Source organism: Muntiacus reevesi, chromosome 4 (assembly GCF_963930625.1).
Source record: "Muntiacus reevesi chromosome 4, mMunRee1.1, whole genome shotgun sequence".
Lineage (NCBI taxonomy): Eukaryota > Metazoa > Chordata > Mammalia > Artiodactyla > Cervidae > Muntiacus > Muntiacus reevesi.
The window spans coordinates 96,929,930-96,952,881 of record NC_089252.1 but is presented as its reverse complement, the minus strand read 5'-3'; the positions used below and the strand labels follow the sequence as shown (position 1 = coordinate 96,952,881).

Sequence of the window (22,952 nt, the reverse complement as noted above, 5' to 3'; positions counted from 1 at the left end):
TTCTACAATCATATATTCAGAATTATTTTGTTTTTTTCTTTGTGAATTACCTGTATATGCTCTTTGCCCTGATTTCTACTGAGGTGAACCAATGAAGCAGTAATCAGACTAGGTGTCAGTATAAAATAAAATAATAAATGACTTAAGTATTACAGTCCCAAGATGTACTTCCTTTTACATTTCTTATAACTCTCTTTCAGCTAAGGGGACAATCATTATTTTGGGGAGAGAAGACATTATTCTTTTATATCACTGTATTTTTTAATACGATATAGAAAAATCTTGAAAATAAGTAGAATAAATTAATTTTTTAGGAGAAACAAGTAAAACAAGGTCCTGCCACTTTACCACAGTCGACAAGTTCAAAGCAACCAAGAGGTAAGACATGGCATAGCAATAGATTCATTCCAATAATGCTGATGTTTAAGCAAGAGCAGAAAATCTTCATGATAAGTTCACCATTGAAATTAGAAAAATTAATCCCTAGAAACATTTTATGCCTAGTAAGTTTAGGAACACTTGACTAACTCTAATTCTGCATATTACTTACCACTTAAGTGGGTGATTGTCAATCTTTTTGAAGCTATCACAACTCATCTTCTTGTGGTAGAGAAGAGGGTGGCGATGGATGGTTTTGCTACCTGCTTACCCCAATCTAAAAGTGCTACATGGGATGCAGTACTAATATGTTAATTTAAAATAACAAATAAATTTAATCTCAAATTGAGGCTTGAGAATTTCGAATACTTTTTAACCCATCACAGAAACTCTATCTTTGGGTAGGAAACCAGGGTTCTGAAGTGGGCTGAGAGGAAAGCAGGGTGTCAGGAATACCCTTGAATATAATATATATATATTATATTATGAGATGTCAAACAGATTCCTATTTACTAAAACATCCAGAAATTTTAGGGTGAGCTATAATGGTTAATAAGAGCCTACCACCTAGTTAGAACAATCTGCCATCACTCATTTATTAATGCAACAGGCATTTATGGAACACTTGTTTTGTGTCAAAGTATTGGAAATACTTTGACAAAGTATTTGACAAAGTATTTTCAATACTTTTTGGAAATATTAGCAAATAAGGCAGAGATTAACTACCATCCTGATAAGGCCAACATTCTGCTGAAGGATGGGCAGAGAGAGTAAGATAGATAGTAAACATAAAAACAGGTGAATAGGAAATGGAAGACAGTGGTAAAGGCTTTGATAAAAATCAAACAGGGGAATGGGAAAGACAGTAACTTGGCAGGGTGTAAATCAAGGGAAAACTTTAGATGGAGTGGTCCAGGAAAGCCTCATGGAGAAGCTGACATTTAAGGTGTGCCAGTCATACAAAGGTCTTGGCAAAGAGTATTCTAAATTGAGGGAAGAGCAAATGCAAAGGCCCACAGCCAATGTGATATGTTTGGGAAGCAGAGAGAAGGCCAGTGAGAAAGCACATACGGAAAGTGGTATGATCCAGGCTGATTCCTGTTCTGCCTCAAGCCTTAGTTATGAGTAGGGATGCCATTCTAGGGGTGAGGGGATGGCCAAGGAAGATTTTAGGCGCAGAATTGGTATGACCCAGTTTACAATTTTAAAAGATCACTTTGATTGATGTGTGGTGGGTACATTTTCATAGGCAAGAAGGGAGGCAGCGTTACCAGTTGGGTAAACACTGATCATTGAAGTAAATGATGTGTGCCTTGATTAGCAGATAGCCATGGAGGCAGGAAGAAGAAAATCTCAATATCCTGTAGTTCTTACATTAAACATTTAATTATATACAATGGAATATTACTCAGTCATGAAAAAACAATGAAATGATGCCATTTGTAGCAATATGAATGGACCTAAAGATGATCATACTAAGTCTACTATACATAAATTAGATAATTAATACAGACATACACTACAGCATTGGGAACTCTACTCAATACTCTGTAATGACCTATATAGGCAAGGAATCTAAAAAAGAGTGAATATACATATATGTATAACTGACTCACTTTCCTATATAGTATAAACTAATACAACACTGTAAATCAACTATACTCCAATAAAATTTTTAAAAAATTTAAAAATATATATATTTATGGCACTGTTCTGATGGTGTCTGTTGACTTTTTGCTTATTCCAATAGACTATAATAAACTTTAATTGCTACCATTTAGAAAGTGTCCCATGTTACTCTGGGCTTTGCACACATGCATTCTTACAACTGCATCCCAAGCTCATGTGTGGGGAAGTTAACTCCCAAGGCCTCAAAGTTACTTTAAGTGAGGAATTATATTAAAATTTACCAAAGTTAAAAAAAAAAAAAGAGAGATTTGCCAAAGTTTACTGGATTCTGAGCAAGGAACAACTGTTAGCCAATGAATGACAGTGTCCTCATTCAACCAACTTTAGGGGTAGAGTTGTACAGGGAAACCAGGGCACAGCTGAAATTCTATAATGGTTCTTAAAAGGCAAAGGGGAGCAAGATTACTAGGAAGGGAAGTTCTTGTTTAAAAAAGCATTTTTCTGGGCCCTACCTTGAAAATGCAGAACCAGAATCCAGGGCCAGGGGCTGGAAATGTGCCTTTTAAAAATGCTCCCAAGAGACACTCGATAAAATTTGTAAAGTCTGCTGAGGAGGCACACAATAAATATTTGTTGAATAAAGGAATATAATGGGGAAAGATTTGCAGTTAATGAAGATCTAGAGTACTTCACTCCCCCAAACTTCCATCCAGAGAAAATATAAGCACACATTTTTTGGGTGGGCCCAGGCTGAGCCTGGAGGAGGGCACGGCAACCCACTCCAGTATTCTTGTCTGGAGAATCCCACGGACAGAGGAGCCTGGCGGGCTACAGTCCACAGGGTCACACAGAGTTGGACATGACTGAAGCAAATTAGTAGGCACTCAAGGAGAGCCTCAGCTAACCACCTCAGATCCACTTGGAAATTTATGGTGTGACTAATATATGGGTACAAGACAGGTTTTATGGAAGTTTTGTTTTAAATAATCTTCTCTTGACCAGGTGCTAGGTCCAACTGTGTCACCAAATGAGGAAGTACAAGCCCTTCAGCTGGTAAATACCATCTATTTTAAAGGCACATAATCTTTTTTAAAAAATCATTTTGATCTTACGACACTTTCCACAAAGGGGCCAACTGACCCCTTGAACACAATACACACAATATCTAGGGTCCAGGAGATTTTTAGGAGCTCACAAAATGTTTTCATTTCTTTTAAAAATCAAAAGAAAAACCTGAAAATATTCTAGAGTGGACCATATTCAACTTTTACCAATGCAGTAACAAAATGTAATTTAAAAATACATTTTAAAAAATCAAGATATGCACATGACGGCAACAATGACTAGGGAACATAGAAGTCGTCATAGGGCCCTGCTTTTTTTTTTTTTTTTTTTCCTGAGCTGCATAGCTCTGGGGATATTAGTTCCCCATCAGAGATGCAACCTGAGACCCCTGCAGTGGGAGTGCAGAGCATTCACCCCGGACCACCAGGGAAGTCCCTGGCCCTGCTTTACTCACAGCCCTGGGCCCAGGTGACAGCTTCTTACCTGGCAAGCATTGTACAGCAGTTGATGCTCGAACTTCTTGATCCCAAGAATGTTCTGGAACATCTCGTAGAGTTGCTCTTTGCTCAGAATCAGCTCGGAAGCGGCGCTGGCCGTCATCCGGGCCTGCTGCTTCCTGGGGTCCTCCTCCCCGCGGTAAATGGCATCAAACTTGGCCATCCAGGAGCTCAGCACGGTCTCCTTGCTGAGGCCGTCGATCTCCGGCAGGCTGCGCACGCGCTTCTCGATGTGCTTCTTGAAGACTTCTCGCGAGTCGTTGGCGGAGCAGCCGCCACTCTGCACCATGCGTGCCACGCGGTCGCTCTTCAGAAACACCTGTGAGGGAGAGGGCGGGGCAGATGTCAGAAAGCTGCCCTGGAGGAAGTGTTTCCGGGGCGGGGGCAGGGCTGACCCCTTCGAAGGCGTCCCAGGAGGCACCGGGGTGGGTCACAGCCTGACTGCTACCTCCAAGCTGTGGGAACCCCGGGGAGTCTCTTAGGTGTTCTGCTTTTGTGCCCAAATCTGGAAAATGGGAATGACAGTGGTATTCCCTAGATTGTCACAAGTATAAAATGAGACAGTCATATCCTGAGAGGCAGCGTAATATAAAGACTCAGTTGCTCAGACTGCTTGGGTCCTTTCTCTGCCACTTACTGGCCGTATTTCTTCCAGCAGATTAGCCTCTTTGTACTTCAGTTTTCTCATCTGTAAAATTGGGAAAATAGTAGTTTCTACAACACAGGTGCTTCTAACTGAGGAATAAATGAGTCAATTATGATAAACACTTGAAAGAGTGACGCATATTAATATCATATGGGTTGTTGTGGTGGTGGTTATTATTTTTATATGTAAAATAGTCAGTATGATGTCTGGTCATAGCACTTCACACAGTCCATAGTCTACTATTTACATCTCATTTTATCCTCTCAGTGACACTCATCACAATTCATATTGAAGAAGGATTATGTAAATATGTATTTCATGCCTGTCTCCCCTCCCCAAATGTAAACTCCACGTGGGCCAGAAATGTGCCCTTCTTCTTCCCCCAAATATCACCCACCCACCCACCCACCCAAAGCAGAGTAGAACCTCCTGCTTTGAGAGTGAATAATGAGGAAAGCAGGCATTACACTCAATCCATTTTGTAAATGGAAAAACCAAGACTCCAGACAGGAGTCTTTTTTAAACTCACATTAACTCAAAATGGACAACTCTATAAACGCATGGTCTCTTGACTTCGCCCTGGTTCGTCCCTCTCCTATGAGTCTCACCTGCCTGGTGGGACAGCCCTTGCTTATTTTGCTAGTGCTGCCTTGATCCTGGGATAGAGCAGCCATTAATGACAGTTTGCTTTCACTCCATTTGGGAGCTTATATAAGCTACACAGTTCTGGGGTGTCATACAAGGCGGTGAAGCTGCTGCTTCCTATTCACCAAGGAGAAACACCTGACGTGTTTGAGCCGTGTCCTGTCCTGGTCACAGTTCAGAAGCTGCATAAATAGCCTTCCAGAAGCAGAACAAATATTCACTTCCCTGTCAGATTTCAGAGAATGCTGTGGTAGGCGATTGCTTGGGGGGGATCTCATTGCCTCCCACTTCATCACAAAGCCTTCCCTGGGGAGGAGAGATGTTAGAAAGTTGGACTCCATTTATTGTCAATGAATGAACTAATTCAGAGAGAAAAAGGACCAAGGATTTGTTTCCAGGCTAGAGGCCACAGCCTGCTCCGCTGTGCTTGGGAATGGTCCTCAGTTGAGACCTCAGAGTTCATTTAAAAATCAATTATTAAAAAAAAAAAAGAAAGGTTTCAACTGAATCTTGAGGCTTTAAGAGCTTTAATGAGCTAGCAATTCACCCGAAACTCTATAATGCTTAATGCAGGTAGTTTCTCCATGTAACAAACACACTGTGTTTCAGCTATAGGTCTAGATCTCAAAGAACATCAAAGTTTTGTAGCAAAAGAGGAAGTTTCTGGAGAGACAGTATAACACTGTGGCATGACCTATAAACCATACTCCCAGGCCAGCTCTGGCATTAACTTTCTGTGTAACCTTGGGTAAGTTACCTCATTGCTCTGATCCTCTAGTATCTTATCTATACACTGAGGGAGTTGAACTATAAAACTTTTGAGCTTGTCTTTTAAGCTGTAAAGTTGATACTCTTATGAGTCCATTCATCCTTTCTTTAGGTACTCACTGGAGGAAGGCATGTGCCAGGTGCCAGGGTTAGAATGAGGAGGAAAAAGATGCTGACCGAGCCCTCATGCCTCTGTGACACTGTCCTAATCATCCCATACAAATATCATTACAACCTGGGACACGCGCTAACCAAGGGAAACTGCAGGTTCATGCATGCTGTAACCAGGAAAAAATTCCAATATGTGGTCAGGAAAGCCTTCCTGGAAGAGAACTCCTTTAAGGTGAAATGTGAAAGATGGATAGGAGAAGAATGAAAGAAGGAATAACATATGTTAACACACTGAAAAACAGTGAAAGTGAAGTCGCTCAGTCGTGTCTGACTCTTTGCGACCCCATGGACTGTAGCCTACCAGGCTTCTCTATCCATGGGATTTTCCAGGCAAGAATACTGGAGTGGGTTGCCATTTCCTTCTCCACTGAGGATCTGAGGAAATAAGAAGTCAGTGTGGCTGTGGCAGGGAGAAGTGTGAAAATGATCAGTATAAGATAGGTAGAAGAGGCCAGATGGCCAACGGCATGGGAGGTTCTATTAAGAACATTAATTCTCATTTGAAGGGCACTGGGAAGCCATTGAAGGCTTTAAACCTAGACATGACACAATCAGGTTCACATTGTCTAGCTTTAATGTGGAAAATGGACCTGAAGGAGGCCAAGAGAATAGACAGGAGGCCAGTTGAGAGACAGCTTATGAGCACAGGTGAGCGATGGTGCTAGCGATGCAAAGGGGTTAATTCTTTGCTGTCAGCACTAGTGAATATTAGAGGTGACTTTTAAACATTCACTCAACAATGAAGCCACACTCTCCTTCCATGTGTCCATAGCTGGGTCCCACAGACCTGGAACAGGACCCCATTTCAGGTTCTCAGAACCGTATTCCTTTCCCCCATAGCCCCTCCACAGCTGCTGTCTGTCATTTGTCTCTCTAACTTTAGTTAATGTCTGAGGCTCTGCCTAGACTATGTAAGTCCTCAGAAGGCAGGAGTTGTATCTGCTTTGTTCCTATTATTTTTTCCGAGTGCCTAAGACAGTGCCTGGCACATAATTGGTGCTATGTCGAATGAGGAAAATCAGTGAATGAACAACACGAACAAAGCAGACATCTCAAAGCAGAGACCCTATGGAGATTATATCTGGATGGAGGAAAGAAGGTAAAGAAGATACCAGCAAGCACAAATACACTGGTCTCTTAAAAACAATTGACTGACACTACATTTTCCATGAGACCTGACAATAGGGGAGAAGAAATGAGGAAGTGTTCGTCTCTCAGTTGTGTCTGACTCTTTGAGACCGCATGGACTATAGCCCACCAGGTTCCTCTGTCCATGGGATTCTCCAGGCAAGAATACTGGTTGGGTTGTCATGCCCTTCTCTGGGGAAGAAATGAGGATATTGGCACATTGGTCCCAGTCAGCATCCATAACTGGTCATCCCTGGGTCCTGCACGCATTATCTGCTTTCCATAGGCCCTTCCTTTATACACAATAGCCACTAAATATATATTCATTGTACTACTAGTGGATGGCTTTAGACAATCACATAACTTCTATCAACCTCACTCTCCTTCACCATTACCTGGGGTCCAGCCAGCCAGCCTTCTCTGAGAAAGATCAAATTGAAAAGACTCTGAAAAGTGGAGGGCTCCATCTGTCCACAGGTAAGATACAATCGCTATGCCCCAGAACAAAAGGAGATGAGTGGAATGTTAAGAGAATAGAGGAAGGGGGCAGAAGATGGAGGAGATGGACAAGTGCCAAAAAAGCAGCAAGACAGCCACAAGGAGAAACAGTGGCAGCAGAAAGCTAATTTTCCAGGCACATCATCTGTCTTGGCTTCTCAGTCTCGTCTGAAAGGAAGCCAGACGGGCAACGTACTTGTGTGTCTCTAAAATGACCCTTGAAATTCATTTGTACCAGGAGCTCTATCTGGTATTTTGTGTTTTGTTTTCTCTTTCATTTTTCAGTGGCTCTTGCAAGAGACTTCAACTCCAGGCACAGCTCTATGCGGCACATCCATAAATCCTCCCCGCTTCTCTGCCAGCTCCCAGACAGGCCATAATGGGAGAGGGCAGATAAACAAATAAATACGAAATAGTGAAGGGCAGTCAATTCAGCAACTCAGCCTCATCCATCAGTCCTTCCCTCCATTGCCAGAGCCAAGCAGCCTCAAGGTTGTTTTAGAAACACAGAAGCGCATCAGTACTTAATGATGGTACATGCTATGGGGTAAAGCTGGCCCAGCTCCTGCTTCTCTACAGACAGGCTGAGGACACAAGGAGGATCCTCTCCTGCTCTGCAGAAGCACATCATTTCAACCTAAATAAGAAAAATACCTAGATGCTAGAGTAAATAAGATTTTAAAAACCTACAACAACCAGGTTACCAACAATGTTTCTGATGACTGGCACACACAGAATGGTAACTGTGGGCTCTAGTGTCAGACAACCTGGGATCAAATTCCAGCTCTACCAGCTGCTGGCTTTGTCAGCTGAGCAGCTTCATCTTTCTGGGCTTCAGTTTTATCATCTTGCAAATGGGAATCATAACCACCCTCCTGTGCAGGACTGGCATGGGAATTCAATGAGACAATGAAAGTCAACTGATGAACACGCTGCTCCAAGAACGTAATAAAAGTTAACTGTTATTTTTACATTGAGTATTATACAACCATGGTAAAAGATAACTTTTCTTTTTTATCAGCATTAAAGGATGTCCATGACATGTGGCTAAATCAGAGATTTCCAATGGTAGGGGTGAAGTGGGGTTGGGGCACAGGACTATAAGTTTGATTGAGAACATCATAGGTATTGTAAGAAAACTGTTTACTGATGATTGAGCTAGCACAGGTGTGACTTTTGCAGAAGCAGAAAGATGGAAAACAACTGTGAAATGAAACAAATGGGTTATTAACATTTTTTAGTTATTTTCCATCTTAATATGGAGATCAAGGAGCTATCTTTACAAGTATATATATATAAAAAGATACCTGGAAAGACATATACCAAAATTTAATAGTGGTTGTCTAGCATGATGGGATTAGAGGTATTTTCCTATTTCATTTCCATTTTTTCCCTATTGTCTAGTTTTATAATTGACATGTTTGACTTTCAGAGTTATATAAAACACCCCTTTCTACGTGGGAAAATGACAAATTTTACTTTCACTGAGGCAAGAAGCATGTAAATTTCTAAAATAAAAAGCATCTTTGGATCTTTTTTTGTCAGAAAGTAAGGGGAACCTAGGCAAATTTAAGAAACACATCTGAGGCCATGACCTATGGTAAGTGGTGGTAGGTTAGGAACAAACGTAGTTCCCTTGCCCCTTTCTATGTCCTTCTCCCCTGCATTGACCTTGTACCTTCCATCCCCATGTCTAGGCCCCAAACTAGGGAGTGGATTGATTCTGTAACTTTCAATCCTCTTTTATAATTTATTTCTATACAGCAGGTGGGCACTATATCACCACTCTCCCCCTCTAACCTTAATATATTCATAATGACACTTTTCTGTTGCAGATTTATGATGAGGTTGTATTACTGAGTGTGTGTGTTTGGAATTTAATCTTGACAGCAATTATGCAAGGAAGATCCTACTACAGATGAGGAAACTGAAGCTCGGGGGTGGCTGAGGTCCAACAGCTGGTTTGCAGCCAACCCAGAAGTCACCCCCACTTTCAGACACTCAACTCATCCTCTTGCTTTTGGTCCCCAACCTTTTTGACACCAGGGACCAGTTTCATGGAAGACAATTTTTCCACAGACTGGGGAGAGGGGAATTGTTCTGGGATGATTCGGGCACATTACATTCATTGTGCCCTTTATTTCTACTACTATTACATCAGCTCCACCTGAGATCATCAAGCATTAGCTCCCAGAGGCTGGGGACCCCTACTGATATTAACCACTTGGCCCTCTGCCCCTTCCTTCCTTGTCTGGTTTTTCCCACAAGAATAAGTGCCTTTAGAATGGCTGGTTACTCTTTTCCGAGGTCACTGAGGAATCATAGTGGTTTTGCCTATGATTGCCTATGAAAATGTATAGCTTTATTTTAGAAAAATAGCCAGGTGTGACCTGACATCTACTTTTCTTAGATTAAAAACAGTTCAGTGATAAAGATGAAATGACATATGTCACCCTGTGCAGAGGACCCCTGCAGGTTTTGCTTGCCAACCATCCAGCCCCTCGGTCCGAGAACACCTTTATCGCTACACACTATTTCGGTGGGGCTGTCACTCACAGGACCGTGTGCTTCCTTTGCCAAGTGGTGAACTGGGACCCAAACTTGGCATTCAGACTTCCCTTCTGGGGTTCAGATTGAGAGTGGGGAAGCATAAGAAAGGGATGGGGTTGGAGTAGATTCATACCAGTGATGGGTAAGCGTTATGTCCTGCTACCCAGCTTCCTGAGGCTAAGCTATCCTGGGTCCCATCTTTTCTCTAGATGGTTTTTCTCTTTTGATAACAAAACAACAGTTGTTGTTATTAGGGCTTAATTTAGCCGCAGTCAGTTTCTGTTACTCGCAATCAAAGAACTGTGTTGGATACACCATTCAAATCTAGTGTGACAAAAACTAACTGAGGTTTTGTTAGAGAAGATCAGCTGAAAATAAAATGAAACAAAACTAAACTCAGTCATAGCAGTGGTGCTGGCTGCGGTCCAGCCAGCAGCTGTCCTGCTCTAACACGAGGCTGGTCTGCATGCCTTCTACCGTGCTCTACACTCCCCGGTCCCACCAGATGCCCCCAGGTTTCCTTCCAAGCAGGGTCTCAGTGAGGAAGGTTCTGTAAGACCTTTCCATCTGCCTCTTTTCACTGCTGTTGGGGCCAGCCTGTGAAGGAACCAAAATGAAGCAGGTAAATGGGGAGGGAGGTGAGGATGAGGATGGAGGGTGGGAGGGTTTATGTTTCACAATTTGTCTTAAAAGAGCTGAGAGTTAGAAAAATGTGGGCGCCCTGGAGAAACAGGGTGGGGGGCTCTCTGATGCCTTAGCACTGTGGCATGGAAACAGGATGAAGTTGCTGAGCTGGATCTCAGAGTATCCACCTTGGTGCCCAGCCTTCAAAGCCATCATGAGAGAGATTAAAGGATTAATCTCCTGCCCTGCTTGATCTGCTTTGCCACAGGGAACCTTGGTCTCCCTTTATCCTGACCCTGCTCTGCTTCCAGGCCTGACCAGCTTGCAATGAGTGCTGGGCAGCTGGGCTCAGACTGGGCTGGATGTGGGTGGGCACAGATGGAAAAAGGACAGTGGCTCCCCACTCCCTTTATTTAAAAAAAAAACAAACATGCTCATTACTACTCTAGCAGGTTGACAAAGCATTACTGTCTTTGCAAAACAATGCTATTTTCAGAAACTGACTTTAGTATTAATAACTGACTATAGCAATCTCAGAACTTTTGGAGAAAAAGTTTTTGTTAGTTTGTTTTTTTAAATTGTCATTATCACTTGTAAACTGGGACATGTCAGGGTTGGTATGGTGGGATGGAGAGAGAGAGAGAGAGTATGTGTAAGGGAGTGGAGGTTGAGAATTTAGGAGACTATCTGTTGGTTTTGCCTCTTAAGCATATATTTCCCCTTCTATTAAAAAGCATCCCGGTTTCTTAATGGGAAACCAGGCCATTTCAACACAAATGGTTCCAATGGGACTGAACCTGCACTCCAGCTCCAGAGGTGGTGTCTGTCCTGGGTCTGATCCTTGGTCTACCTGACGAGGCAAGCGCTGACATAAAAGCCACTGGATCCCAGAGGAAGGGATGGGACTCTGCTACTGGGCAGAGGAAGAGATGCTAGCTCTCCACTGCCCAAGAGTGAAAGGAGAGAAAGGGATGAGTAATCAACTTGGAGCACTCCCAAGTCATGTATCAATCCTGATACCTTGACTAGGGACCTTTGCTTCAGAGGATTAGGCTTTCCAAGAAACATGAATCTCAAGACACTCTAAAGTTTACTAATGAATACAGTAAATAATTTATACCCAACATTATTTCCTGTTACTCAAATCTCAATATTAAATATTCAGTAATTTCTTTATGTCTGTATTCTCATCAGACTAAACAGAAGCACTTTCAAATAAACTAGCCACTATAGAGGAAAATATCAGGACCACTATAGATATCATGGTAATTTCCAGAGACTCATTAGCAAGTTGATGACTATTAATTTTCAAATTTAATTAATAGATAGAAATGGTGCTTTCTTGTAATTTATATCATTAGTCAAATGAGCTTTCTAATTAAGATCTGCAATCTGCAAATTTACAAACTCATGAATGACTCTAAACATGGAGAATTATTGATAAGTGTCTGCCTGGTCTCAACTGGTTTCCAGATTGTGACAAAAGGGGGATAATTGGTTTCAAGCCCTGGCAGTTTCTAAACAGAACCTTCTTAAATATATTTAGGTTATTCACTGCCATACAACCACTGTAATTGCAGATCTTATTTCCATTCTCCCTGAAATCTAACCAAAAAATATGTCACATCAGATGAATCTCTAAGTTCAACCCTTATTGGCAACCATTAACACTGTAAAATGAAAAAATAAATAAATAAATCTGACATATATAAAAACAAATCAGACTTCTAAAACAGATCCAAATAGAAATTTCATTGAGGAAAAAAAAGCATGCAAAGTGAGTCTGTGGATGAACCTAGCAAACATCAAGGAGACAAAGGCTGTTTACTATTAAAGGCTAATTAGCAAATCAGTCGGAGAAGGCAATGGCACCCCACTCCAGTACTCTTGCCTGGAAAATCCCATGGACAGAGGAGCCTGGTAGGCTGCAGTCCATGGGATCGCAAAGAGTCGGACACAACTGAGCGACTTCACTTTCACTTTTCACTTTCATGCATTGGAGAAGGAAATGGCAACCCACTCCAGTGTTCTTGCCTGGAGAATCCCAGGGACAGGGGAGCCTGGTGGGCTGCCGTCTATGGGGTTGCACAGAGTCAGACACGACTGAAGCGACTTAGCAGCAGCAGCAGCAGCAGCAAATCAATCAATAATATTTTCACAAGATCTCATTGCAGTCTTGCTCCACTCTTTCCATGAAAGAAGGAGTCAAGTGCTTAGCAACAAGGAGCATTTCACTGAATCAATCAACGGACATTGTTAAAGCGTCTACTGAGAAACACAGCACTCAAGGGCAGAATAAGCACGTGCTTATCAACAGAGGCAGGGACACCTGTGTTTTTGTTTTAAAACAATTTTCTACGTAAAAATTGAGTAAAGAAAGGAAAAAAGGAGGAAGGCATTTTAATAGCTATGTGACTTTGAAAAATTGACCTAACTTCTCTGGGCCTCAGTCTCTTCATCAGTAAAATGGGAATAATATCACTTTTGTCAAGATTAAACAAGAAATGGTATGTAAAACACTCACCACTCTTCCTGGTATAACAATTTACAGTTTCCCTCACCCCTTGAACAAAATGCTCCTTTATACTCCTTAAAGTTATAATCAATCACAGACCCCTTGACCTCAGGAAGGATGGCCCTATAGAAGGCCAAGGCTACTGTTCTCACTGACCAGTATTTCAGAAACCCCGGACTTCAGGTTTGAGCAGTGTTGGCATTCTTCTGTCCGGCGAACCTTACCTCATAGTAACTCTGGACAGCGTTCATGAAGGCTTCGTCAGCCACGATTTGAGTTTCCCCATTGAGGAAAGCCTGAAACCGGTCCTTGACTGTCTGCAGCTGTTGTTTGCTGATCTGTAAGAAACAGAGGAGGAGGAGATGGTGAGGCCTTCTCTAAACAAGGGTCACAGTTATGCTATATTGAAGATGCCAGGCCCATTGGCATGCTGGAGCTGGCATGTACTGGCATGTGGAAGCTGATTGCTATATTTGCAGAAATTCTGTGAGGCAGTTGTTAAACATATCATTACTAAGAATTAACATTAATTAGAGCTAAATTATATTAAAAACAAAATTAAAAAGCTCAGAATTCAGTGCTTCCTGATTCTTTGATTATTATCTGTGTTTTTGAGAATACTTACATCTATTGTATTTCCATAGTGGAAATGATAGATAATGGCGGTGCTACCATACATTTCTTCCCAGTTTTGCATTCAATTATTTTTTTTATTTTGAGAGAGAGATATCAGCCAAGGTGGGAGTCTGTATTCTACAGAAATTAGCAAATGCTACAAATCAGAGTTGGATTTTGTTGTTGCTGTTTCTGTTTATTTAAGATCTGTTTTCTTGTTTTTAACACACTATTGCACAAGCCCCTCAAGAAGACTGAAATATCCTGCTTTACAAAGATATAATAATCAAAATAGCATGGTACTGGCATAAAAATGGACATATAGATTAATGGAACAAAAGTGAGAACCCAGAAATTAACCCACATATATTTGGCTAACTAATATTTGGCAAGGGAGCTAAGAATACTTAATAGGGAAAGGACAGTCTCTTCAATAAATGATGTTGGAAAACCAGATATTCACATGCATCAGAATGAAACTGCACTACTATCTTCTACCACTTTTACACACACACACACACACACACGCACACACACTTCCCTGATAATTCAGTTGGTAAAGAATCTGCCTGCAATGCAGGAGATCCTGGTTCAATTCCTGGGGTCGGGAAGATCCGCTGGAGGAGGGATAAGCTACCCACTCCAGTATTCTTGGGCTTCCCTTGTGGCTCAGCTGGTAAAGAATCTACCCGCAATTTGGGAAACCTGGGTTCAATCCCTGGATTGGGAAGATCCCCTGGAGAAGGGAAAGGCTACCCATTCCAGTATTCTGGCCTGGAGAATTCCATGGACTATAGTCCATGGTGTCACAAAGAGTCAGACATGACCGAACGACTTTCACTTTCACAAAAATTAATTCAAATATGTTAAAGACTTAAATGTAAGACCTGAAACTAGAGGAAAAGATAGGGTAAAACTTCTTGACATTGGTCTTGGCAATGATTTTTTGGATATCACACTAAAATCAGAAAGAATAACATCAAAAATAAACAGATGAGAATACATCAAACTAAAAAGCTGCCACATAGCCAAAGAAACAATCAGCAAAATGAAATACAACCTATGGAACAGGAGAAAATATTTTCAAATCATCTACCTGGTAAGAGGTTAATACCCCAAAGACATAAAGGACTCATATATCTCAACAGAAAAAAAAGAAAAGATTAAAAAAATGGGCAGAGGACTTGAATAGACATTTTTCCACAGCAGACATACAAATGGCCACTAAGTACATGAAAAGGCGCTCTATTTTACTAATCATGAGGGAAATGCCAATCAAAACTGCAATCACTGCACTCGTGCTAGAGTAATTATTATCAAAAAGATAAGATACAAGTATCGGCAAAGGTGTTGAGAAAAAGGAATTCTATTAACTGTTGCGAGAACTGGTGCAGCCACTATGGTTCCTGAAAAAATTAAAAATACAACTACCATATCATCTAGCAATCCCACTTCTAGGTATATATTCCCAGGAAAGGAAGTCACTCTGTTGAAGAGATAACTCCTTCCCATGTCCATTGCAGTATTATTTATAATAACCAAAATATGGAAACAACCTACTGCCCATCAATGTATGAATGGGTAAAGAAAATTTGATACATATATACATATATATTTGTGTGTATACACATGCACATACATATACATACATAATACATACATACATTGTAATATCATCATACATACACAGATACACACATTGGAATATTACTCAGCCATAAAAAGAAAATCCTTTTGCAACAACACATAGGGACCTTGAAGGCACTATGCTAAATGAAATAAGTCAGACAGACAAAGACACATATTGTATGTTCTCACATATGCAGAATCTAAAAAACCTGAACTCATAAAAATAGAGATATAGCGACTACAATAGTGGTTACTGGGGGGTGGGGGAAATGGGATCAAAGAGTGAAAATTTCTAGACATAAGATGAGTAAGTTCTGGGATTCTAATATGTATAACATAGTGGCTATAATTTATATTACTCTATTAAGCATTTGAAAGTTGTAAAGAGAGTAATGTAACATGCTATCACCACAAGAGAAAAATGGTAATTATGTGAGGGGATAGAAGTATTAACTAACCTTCTTGTGGTAAGATTCTGCAATATAAGCATGTACTGAATTGCCACACTGCACGTCTTAAACCTATATATATTTCAATCATATTTCGATAAAGCTTGGGGGTAAGTATCCTGCTAAGTGCAGCATGGAAATAGACAAAAGTTTTTAAACTGTACTGTTATCCCAGGGTGTGGCATAGATAATTGGAGCAGTAAGATATATGTGATTCTCCACCTCATCAAGCCCGCATTTCTTCCCCACTTAGGAAAGCATCCCTGAAAGATTCCTATTTATTTTCTCTTCTCCATCACTTATCTAGCTGTGTTTCACTGTCCATCAGTCTCAGGAAGCCCTTCCCAAACCCTAGCCTATATTTGCCTGCTAAGTAATTCCAGGTCACATCATATATTCTAACTACTTGCTAGTTATGATCAAATCTGTTAGATGATCTGCCTCTTCTTGCTATTTTGTTCACTGATGTTTCCCCAGGGCCAACTTAGTACCTTAATACATGCCAGGTACTCATGTTAAATGGATGGATGAATGGATGAAGTGTATGGAAAATAACTTATTTTTGAACATCCTTTCATCATTTCTAGTTTATCTAAAAAGAAAGTCAGCTAAAAACTTTACCCTTTTAAATGCTATTTATACAAAGGCATGGATTTCTCTGGTGGCTCAGATGGTAAAGAATCCACCTGCAATGCAGGAGATGAAGGAGATCAGGTTCGATCCCTTGAGTTGGGATGATCCACTGCAGAAGGGCATGGCAACTCACTCCAATATTCTTGCCTGGAGAATTTCATGAACAGAGGAGCCTGGTGGGCTACAATCCATGGGGTCACAAAGAATCAGACAGGACTCAGTAACTTTCACTTTTCGTACAAAGTCATACCTCCTAACTGACAATAGGATGCTGTGTCTGAAAACTGCTGCTCTAGTAGAAAGACAAAGAAGATCATTTCAGGCCCAGTTTTTTTTTTCCATTTATTTTTATTAGTTGGAGGCTAATTACTTTACAATATTGTAGTGGGTTTTGCCATACATTGACATGAATCAGCCATGGAGTTACATGTATTCCCCATCCCGCTCCTCCCTCCCACCTCCCTCTCTACCCGATTCCTCTGGGTCCAGTTCTGTCAACCACTGTGTCATCTTGCAAAAGTGACTTATGTTTTCCAAGATTGCCAAACTTACAATTCATTGCTGGAATAGGGCCATGATTAAATAAATAAATGTTATCTCATCCTGGAAAATAATCCTAATTACTCACTATTTTGGGATAGTTATAGCTATTCAGTGACATGATACAAGTTCTTTCTTTTATTTTTAAATTATGTGTTTCTATATACACTGAGAGTGTTTTCATCACTTGAGTCAAAGAAAGTCTTGCTAGTAGAAAATAAGGCTAAAAACTATAGGAGACTGAAGCCTGGTGTGGGTTTTGACTCCATTAGGAAATGAATTGAAGCAGAACAGATTTTTGAGAACAGATATACATGAAAGTTGGGGTGCTTTAGCTAATTTTTTGTACTTTGGGAGAACTGGGGAATGGTGAATTTGGAGGCAGACATAGCTAGCTTTCCTGGTGGCTCAGTGGTAAAAAGCATACCTGCCAAGTCAAGAGATGCAGGTTTGACCCCTGGGTTGGAAGATCCCCTGTAGAAGGAAATGGCAACCCACTCCAGTATTCTTGCCTGGGGAATCCCGTGGACAGAAGAGCCTGGGGGGTTACAGTCCATGGGGTCACAAAAGAGTCAGACACAACTTAGCAACTGAGCAGCACAAAGTAGTTAGATTTGCATCAGATTCACAGTTGTTTTGTTCTAGAATGCCAGTGGCCAATGTCAATGTAGTTTTATATTTTCTAATAAATTTTCGTTTTCAAGTCACATTTCAAAAAGTAAAAAGCAGGTAAAATGAATTTTCATATACTTCATTAGTCCCAACATGTCCCAACAATCACATTGATTGTAACCATTAGAGAAATTATTAATAAAATAGTTTACATTCTTTTTTTATACTATGTCTTTGAATTCAATGTGTGTGTTTTAGTTGCTCAATCGTGTCCGACTCTATCTGACCCCATGGACTGTAGCCCCCTCTGGATCCTCTCTCAATGTAATTCTCTAGGCATGAATACTGGGAGTGGGTTGCCATTTCCCTCTCCAGGGGATCTTCCCAACCCAGAGATCAAACCTGGATCTCCTGCATTGCAGGTGGACTCTTTACCAGTCTGAACCACCAGGGAAACCTATGTACACCTAAAGAATATCCCAATTCAGAATAACCCCACTGCAAGTGTTGAGTAGCCACAGGTAGCAAGCGTACAGCGTGGGCCTAGAGCATGGAATAACTCACTTCTACGCTGCCTAAGCTTTACTGTTCTAACCTGAGTATATTATCAGTGGAGTTGTACAGAAAATCATACGTATAGTTTTATATATTGAAATATCAGGCAGCAGTTGATTTACTGATAAAAATGACATCATCACATGAATTTCTTTTAAGCAGGCTGATTTAAGTCACAAATCTTTACAGTACAGAACCAACTGAAGCATTTCACAGAGTTTCTTGCTCAGAATTCCTTCTAAGTCTGGATCCATGCCAACTCTGCAAGATTCGGGAGTTGGATGCAGTGAGGTGATGGGCAGGAATGGAAAGGAAAACAATAAGCTATGCTTTTACCTTAAGTGCTTAAATAATTAACATAAAATGAGGTGCACACAATCTAGAAGACAAGGATTGTTGACTCAAGCCAAATCCATTATCACTCTTACCTTTTGTTAAACAAGCCGAGTGCTCATTTATTCAAGAAATATTTACAGATAACTTATTGCCTGCTTGGCCCTGGCCCTGCCCCAGGCCCTGAGACCAACAAGACACACCATTTCTCATCTCACCCACCAGGGCTAGGCCCTGGGGAATCAAAAGCAGTAAAGGATTGCCCTCAAGGACCCTGCAGTCTAGATGAAGAGGAAAAGCATACCAAAAACACACAAAAGTATGATTTAGGGTTTCAGAGGAGAGATTACAGATTATAAAAATCTCAAAAACAAATCTGAAATAGATATATGTATATATGTGACTGAATCACTTTGCTATACACCTGAAACTAACCGAACATTGTGAATCAGCTACATATACTCCAATATAAAAATTTTTTTAATTACCACAAATGGAATAGTTTATTACAAAAAAAAAATCCCTGCCAAAAAGAGAAGGACTCCAGGAATATTCAATTGAGTTCATAAAACTCAAGTCATGAAGCCTCACAAAACATCCCCCACTTCCCTGGATACCCCAAGCTCCAAGCAGGAGAGTTAAGGACATGAATTCTAGTATGTGTTTATGTCTGGGCTTGACACCCGCCTATCCATGTTCACTTCTTTCCTCACCATGAATCAAACAAACATTGTGTCCATGTAGTCAATTCACTAGTTGTGTCTCACTAGGCAAACAACTAATCTCTGCACACCTCAGTTTTTTATCTGTAAAATGGGGCCAATAGTGACCTCATAGGATTGTTCTCAGGGTAAACTGGGATAAGTAAAATATTCATTACAGAACCTGGAACAACATGAATGCTCAATGAACATCAGCTGCTGTGATGATTAATTCTCATCTTTGAGTCTTTGCCTACCATTCCCTCAAGAAAGCACGCCTATGGGAAAATTCATTATGTATCCACAAAATCCAGCCCATGAACTACTTCCCCAGGTGGAATTTTCTACTTGTTCATATTTTTGGTCACAACCCTAAGAGTACATGCACTGTACTATGAAGTTGTTCTGAGCACCAGTTCTTAGAGGTGGGGTCAGGAGCCAGGAGTTGAAAATGTGGGCTTGGAGTCAGAGAGATGTGAGTACAAATACTAGCGATACCCCTCATTTCCAAAGTGGGTGACCTTGGGAAAGTTATTATCCCTAAGCCTTTGTTCTTCCCGTGTTGGACTAGCCAAAAAATTCATTTGGGCTTTTCTGTGAGCTGTTATAAAACTCGAACGGATTTTTTGGCTAACCCAACATAACATGGGGAATACAAAACCTATTTCTTAAGGCTTCTCTGGAGAGAGGAATAGGACATGGGATGATATAGCCAAGGATCTTAGCACTCTCTCCAGATCAAAAGAAGAGTTGAGTGACCAGGGGTGGACCACACACCGAATGTCCATGGCCCTAAATAATGCGACCTCTGTACACTCCCAGCTTCTGCTCCCACTGTGTTCTCCACTTACTCTGCTCCAGCCACACTGACCTCTTTTCTCCTTCTCAATGCACCCTGACCTTTCTTGCCCTGCCATTCCTCCTGCCAGGGATGCTCTTCCCTTTCCTCTCCCCAAGCTGTCAACTTCTCACCCTGAGGACTCAGCCTACCCGGTATCTCTCAGGAAGGTCTTCTCAGCTCACCCCGCCTACCATGATGCTCCCCCAAACTACTCTCTATCAAGTTGCCCGAGACCCTGTGCATTTCCTCCACAACCATTATCACAGTCAGCATATATATTTTCTAAGATAAATTTAACTGAATTATAATCTGCATGTAGAAAGATATACACCCTAAGCACAGAGCATGAGAAATCTTCACACAGTGAAATTTCCTGTGGAAATAATTCTCTTTTCAAAATGACCTGGACCCCAGAAGTTTTTGTACTTTCCCAAAGGCATTGCCCCTCTCCAAAGGTGACCCGACTTATATCATCAGAGACAGATTTTGTCTGTTTTTGAACCTGATGTCAGTGCAGTCAAGCATTATGAGATTCTGGCACATGGTTGGGAGTAGAAATAGCTTGTTCATCCTCATTGCTGAGTAGTAAAGCATGGTATAATTTTGTTCTTTATCCATTCTCCTATTGATGGACATCTGGACCTTGTTTCTTTATTTTATGATTCTACTAACTTTTCATTGTTTATCTCCCCATAAGAGCATTACTTGTTTCACAGGTAATGAGAATCACATCTGTCTTGCTTACTGCTGTGCTTCTAGTGCCTGGCACAAAATTAGCTCTGATCAAATATGTGTTGAATCAATATGTAAGGTTACTAAGTGGTTAATAAATCCCAGGCACAGTGTTAAAATTGGAAGAAAATAAAATGACCAAGGCACAATCTTAGTTCTCAGTTTCCTCATACCATAGTCAGAGATCATATTCATCTTTGATTCCTTAGTATCCTTTCACTGAGTGTATGAATGAATGAAAATCTCTCTTAGGAACTCCCATAAATAACCAGACTAAGAACCAATCTGTAGGACAGAATTTCTCTCTGGATAAAAGTAACTGACCTACATAGGATTGAATCCTGAAGGTGACCTTGCATGAACATACCAAGATAATTGGCCAAGAGTAGTTGACTGCACAACTCTAAATAGACAAACAGGCCTCTACGAGCTGCTTATGAACAGAATCCTCCTAAAATAGAAGCCCATCTCAAAGTACTCAATATGTATGGAATCCTCTTGTGCATCAGATCAAAATTCAGAATTGAAGTAATGAGTTCCAAGAGCAGAAAACCTGAATGATGAAAGGTAATTATTGCAGAGGAAAGTGCTGCAGTGGCATTTGCTAGAACTATTCAAGCATTCTTGGTTCAATCCACCTCATTAAGTGAGGCCTGAAAATTTCCCCTGCATTTCAGGCAGTATGTAATCTACTGCAGCATTCTGGAGAAGTACCTAACGGGACCCACAGTGAAGAGAAAAATCACATGTTCTAAGGGCTGGTCTCAGGAGAGGCAATGCTGAAGTCAGAGTAAGCTCAGGTCAAATCTTGACCTGAATACAAGTCCTTGGGCATGTAATTAACTTGGGTTTTCCTGTCTGTATGTAGCAAATGATCTTATCTACTTTGTAAGGTTTTTGTGAGAATGAGATGAAATATGTATAAGATAGCATAGTATATGGTACAGAGTAAGGACTCAGTGAATAAACAAAAAGTATTACTGTTACCATTTCCCTTTGTTACCCTTACTGTTACCATTACCATTACCCTTTTTCCCTTTCAATCTTTTAATCTTAATTCAATGCTCCTTTCTTTTTCTTATTTATTCAATCACTTGAAATTACATTTACCCCTTCTTTTTCCTCCCAATTTAGAGGCTGAAAAGCCAAGTACTCTTTCCCAGCATCCTTGCAACATAGGTAGCCATGTGACAGAGGCAGAAAACTACTGAGGGTCTTCTGGAAAAGCTTTTGAATGAAATTCTCATAAAAAGGAATCCATCTGGTAGTGTAACACTTTCCTTCCTTGCTGCCTCCCTCTTCTGCTGAGAATAAGGATATTTTGTCTAGACCTGTGCTGTTTACTATGTGACCATGAAGGAAGTTTGACATTGGTACTTTTGAGGGGCTGCATGAAAGTCTGTCAACACTCATCTGTGGCCTTCTCATTATGTGAGAAGAAAAGGAATCACTGTTTAACTCATTGTGTGTTTTCTCTTACTTGCAGGCAAATGCTTTCCTAATAGATACATGTGGCTTTCTCTAGGCATGAAAGAAAGCATGCTTCCTAAAGTGCTTATTGGTTAATATGCTTCCTATGACAGGAGCAATGTATTATGAAGGAGGGAAGAAACAATGCTTACTAAAAGAATGAGTCTAATGTGGTAGCATTCTGACAACTGGGAAAAGGTAACAAAGATTGTTTTTGAGTGTAAAGAGAGGTTTCAATTACACACATACATGAAATCCTTCTCCAAAGTACAAGCTCAGCACTGTAGATTACAACATGAGCTATGATTTTTCTTTGTCAAAAAAGAAACTTGGGGGGACTTCCCTGGTGGTCCACTGGTCCAAACTCCCAGCACAGGGGGCCTGAATTCAACCCCTGGTTGGGGAGCTGGACCCTACATACCACAGCAGAAGATGCCACATGCCACAGCTGAGACCCAATGCAGTCAAATAATAAACACTTTCTTTTTTTAAAGAAGTGTTTACTTCATTATAGAAAATAGGCAAAAATATCAATAAGTGCTTTAAAAACTAAAAGTTTAATCCAGAGCAATGAGGGTAATGTTGATTTAATTTCTTCTCCTTGAAGGTTATCGAAGTTTATGTTCTTGGCTCATTAATTTTATTCACAAATAAAATCTCTTCTTCCTACAACTAGACTAAAACATTTTGTACAATAAATCAAATCTTGCTTTCAGGAAAACTAAAAA

The 22,952-nt window shown here is 40.7% G+C and overlaps 1 protein-coding gene across 16 annotated transcripts in view; it reads right to left on the bottom strand.

The window, feature by feature from the left end:
- Positions 1–22,952, bottom strand: part of CADPS (calcium dependent secretion activator) — a 465,663-nt gene that overhangs the window by 336,375 nt on the left and 106,336 nt on the right. For all 16 annotated transcript variants that reach the window (XM_065935296.1, XM_065935295.1, XM_065935299.1 and 13 more), the window contains 2 exons: positions 13,339–13,452; positions 3,556–3,888 (listed from right to left, as the gene is read on the bottom strand). In XM_065935296.1, the coding sequence (XP_065791368.1) occupies positions 3,556–3,888; positions 13,339–13,452 (447 nt within the window). The remainder of the gene's footprint in view (positions 1–3,555; positions 3,889–13,338; positions 13,453–22,952) is intronic.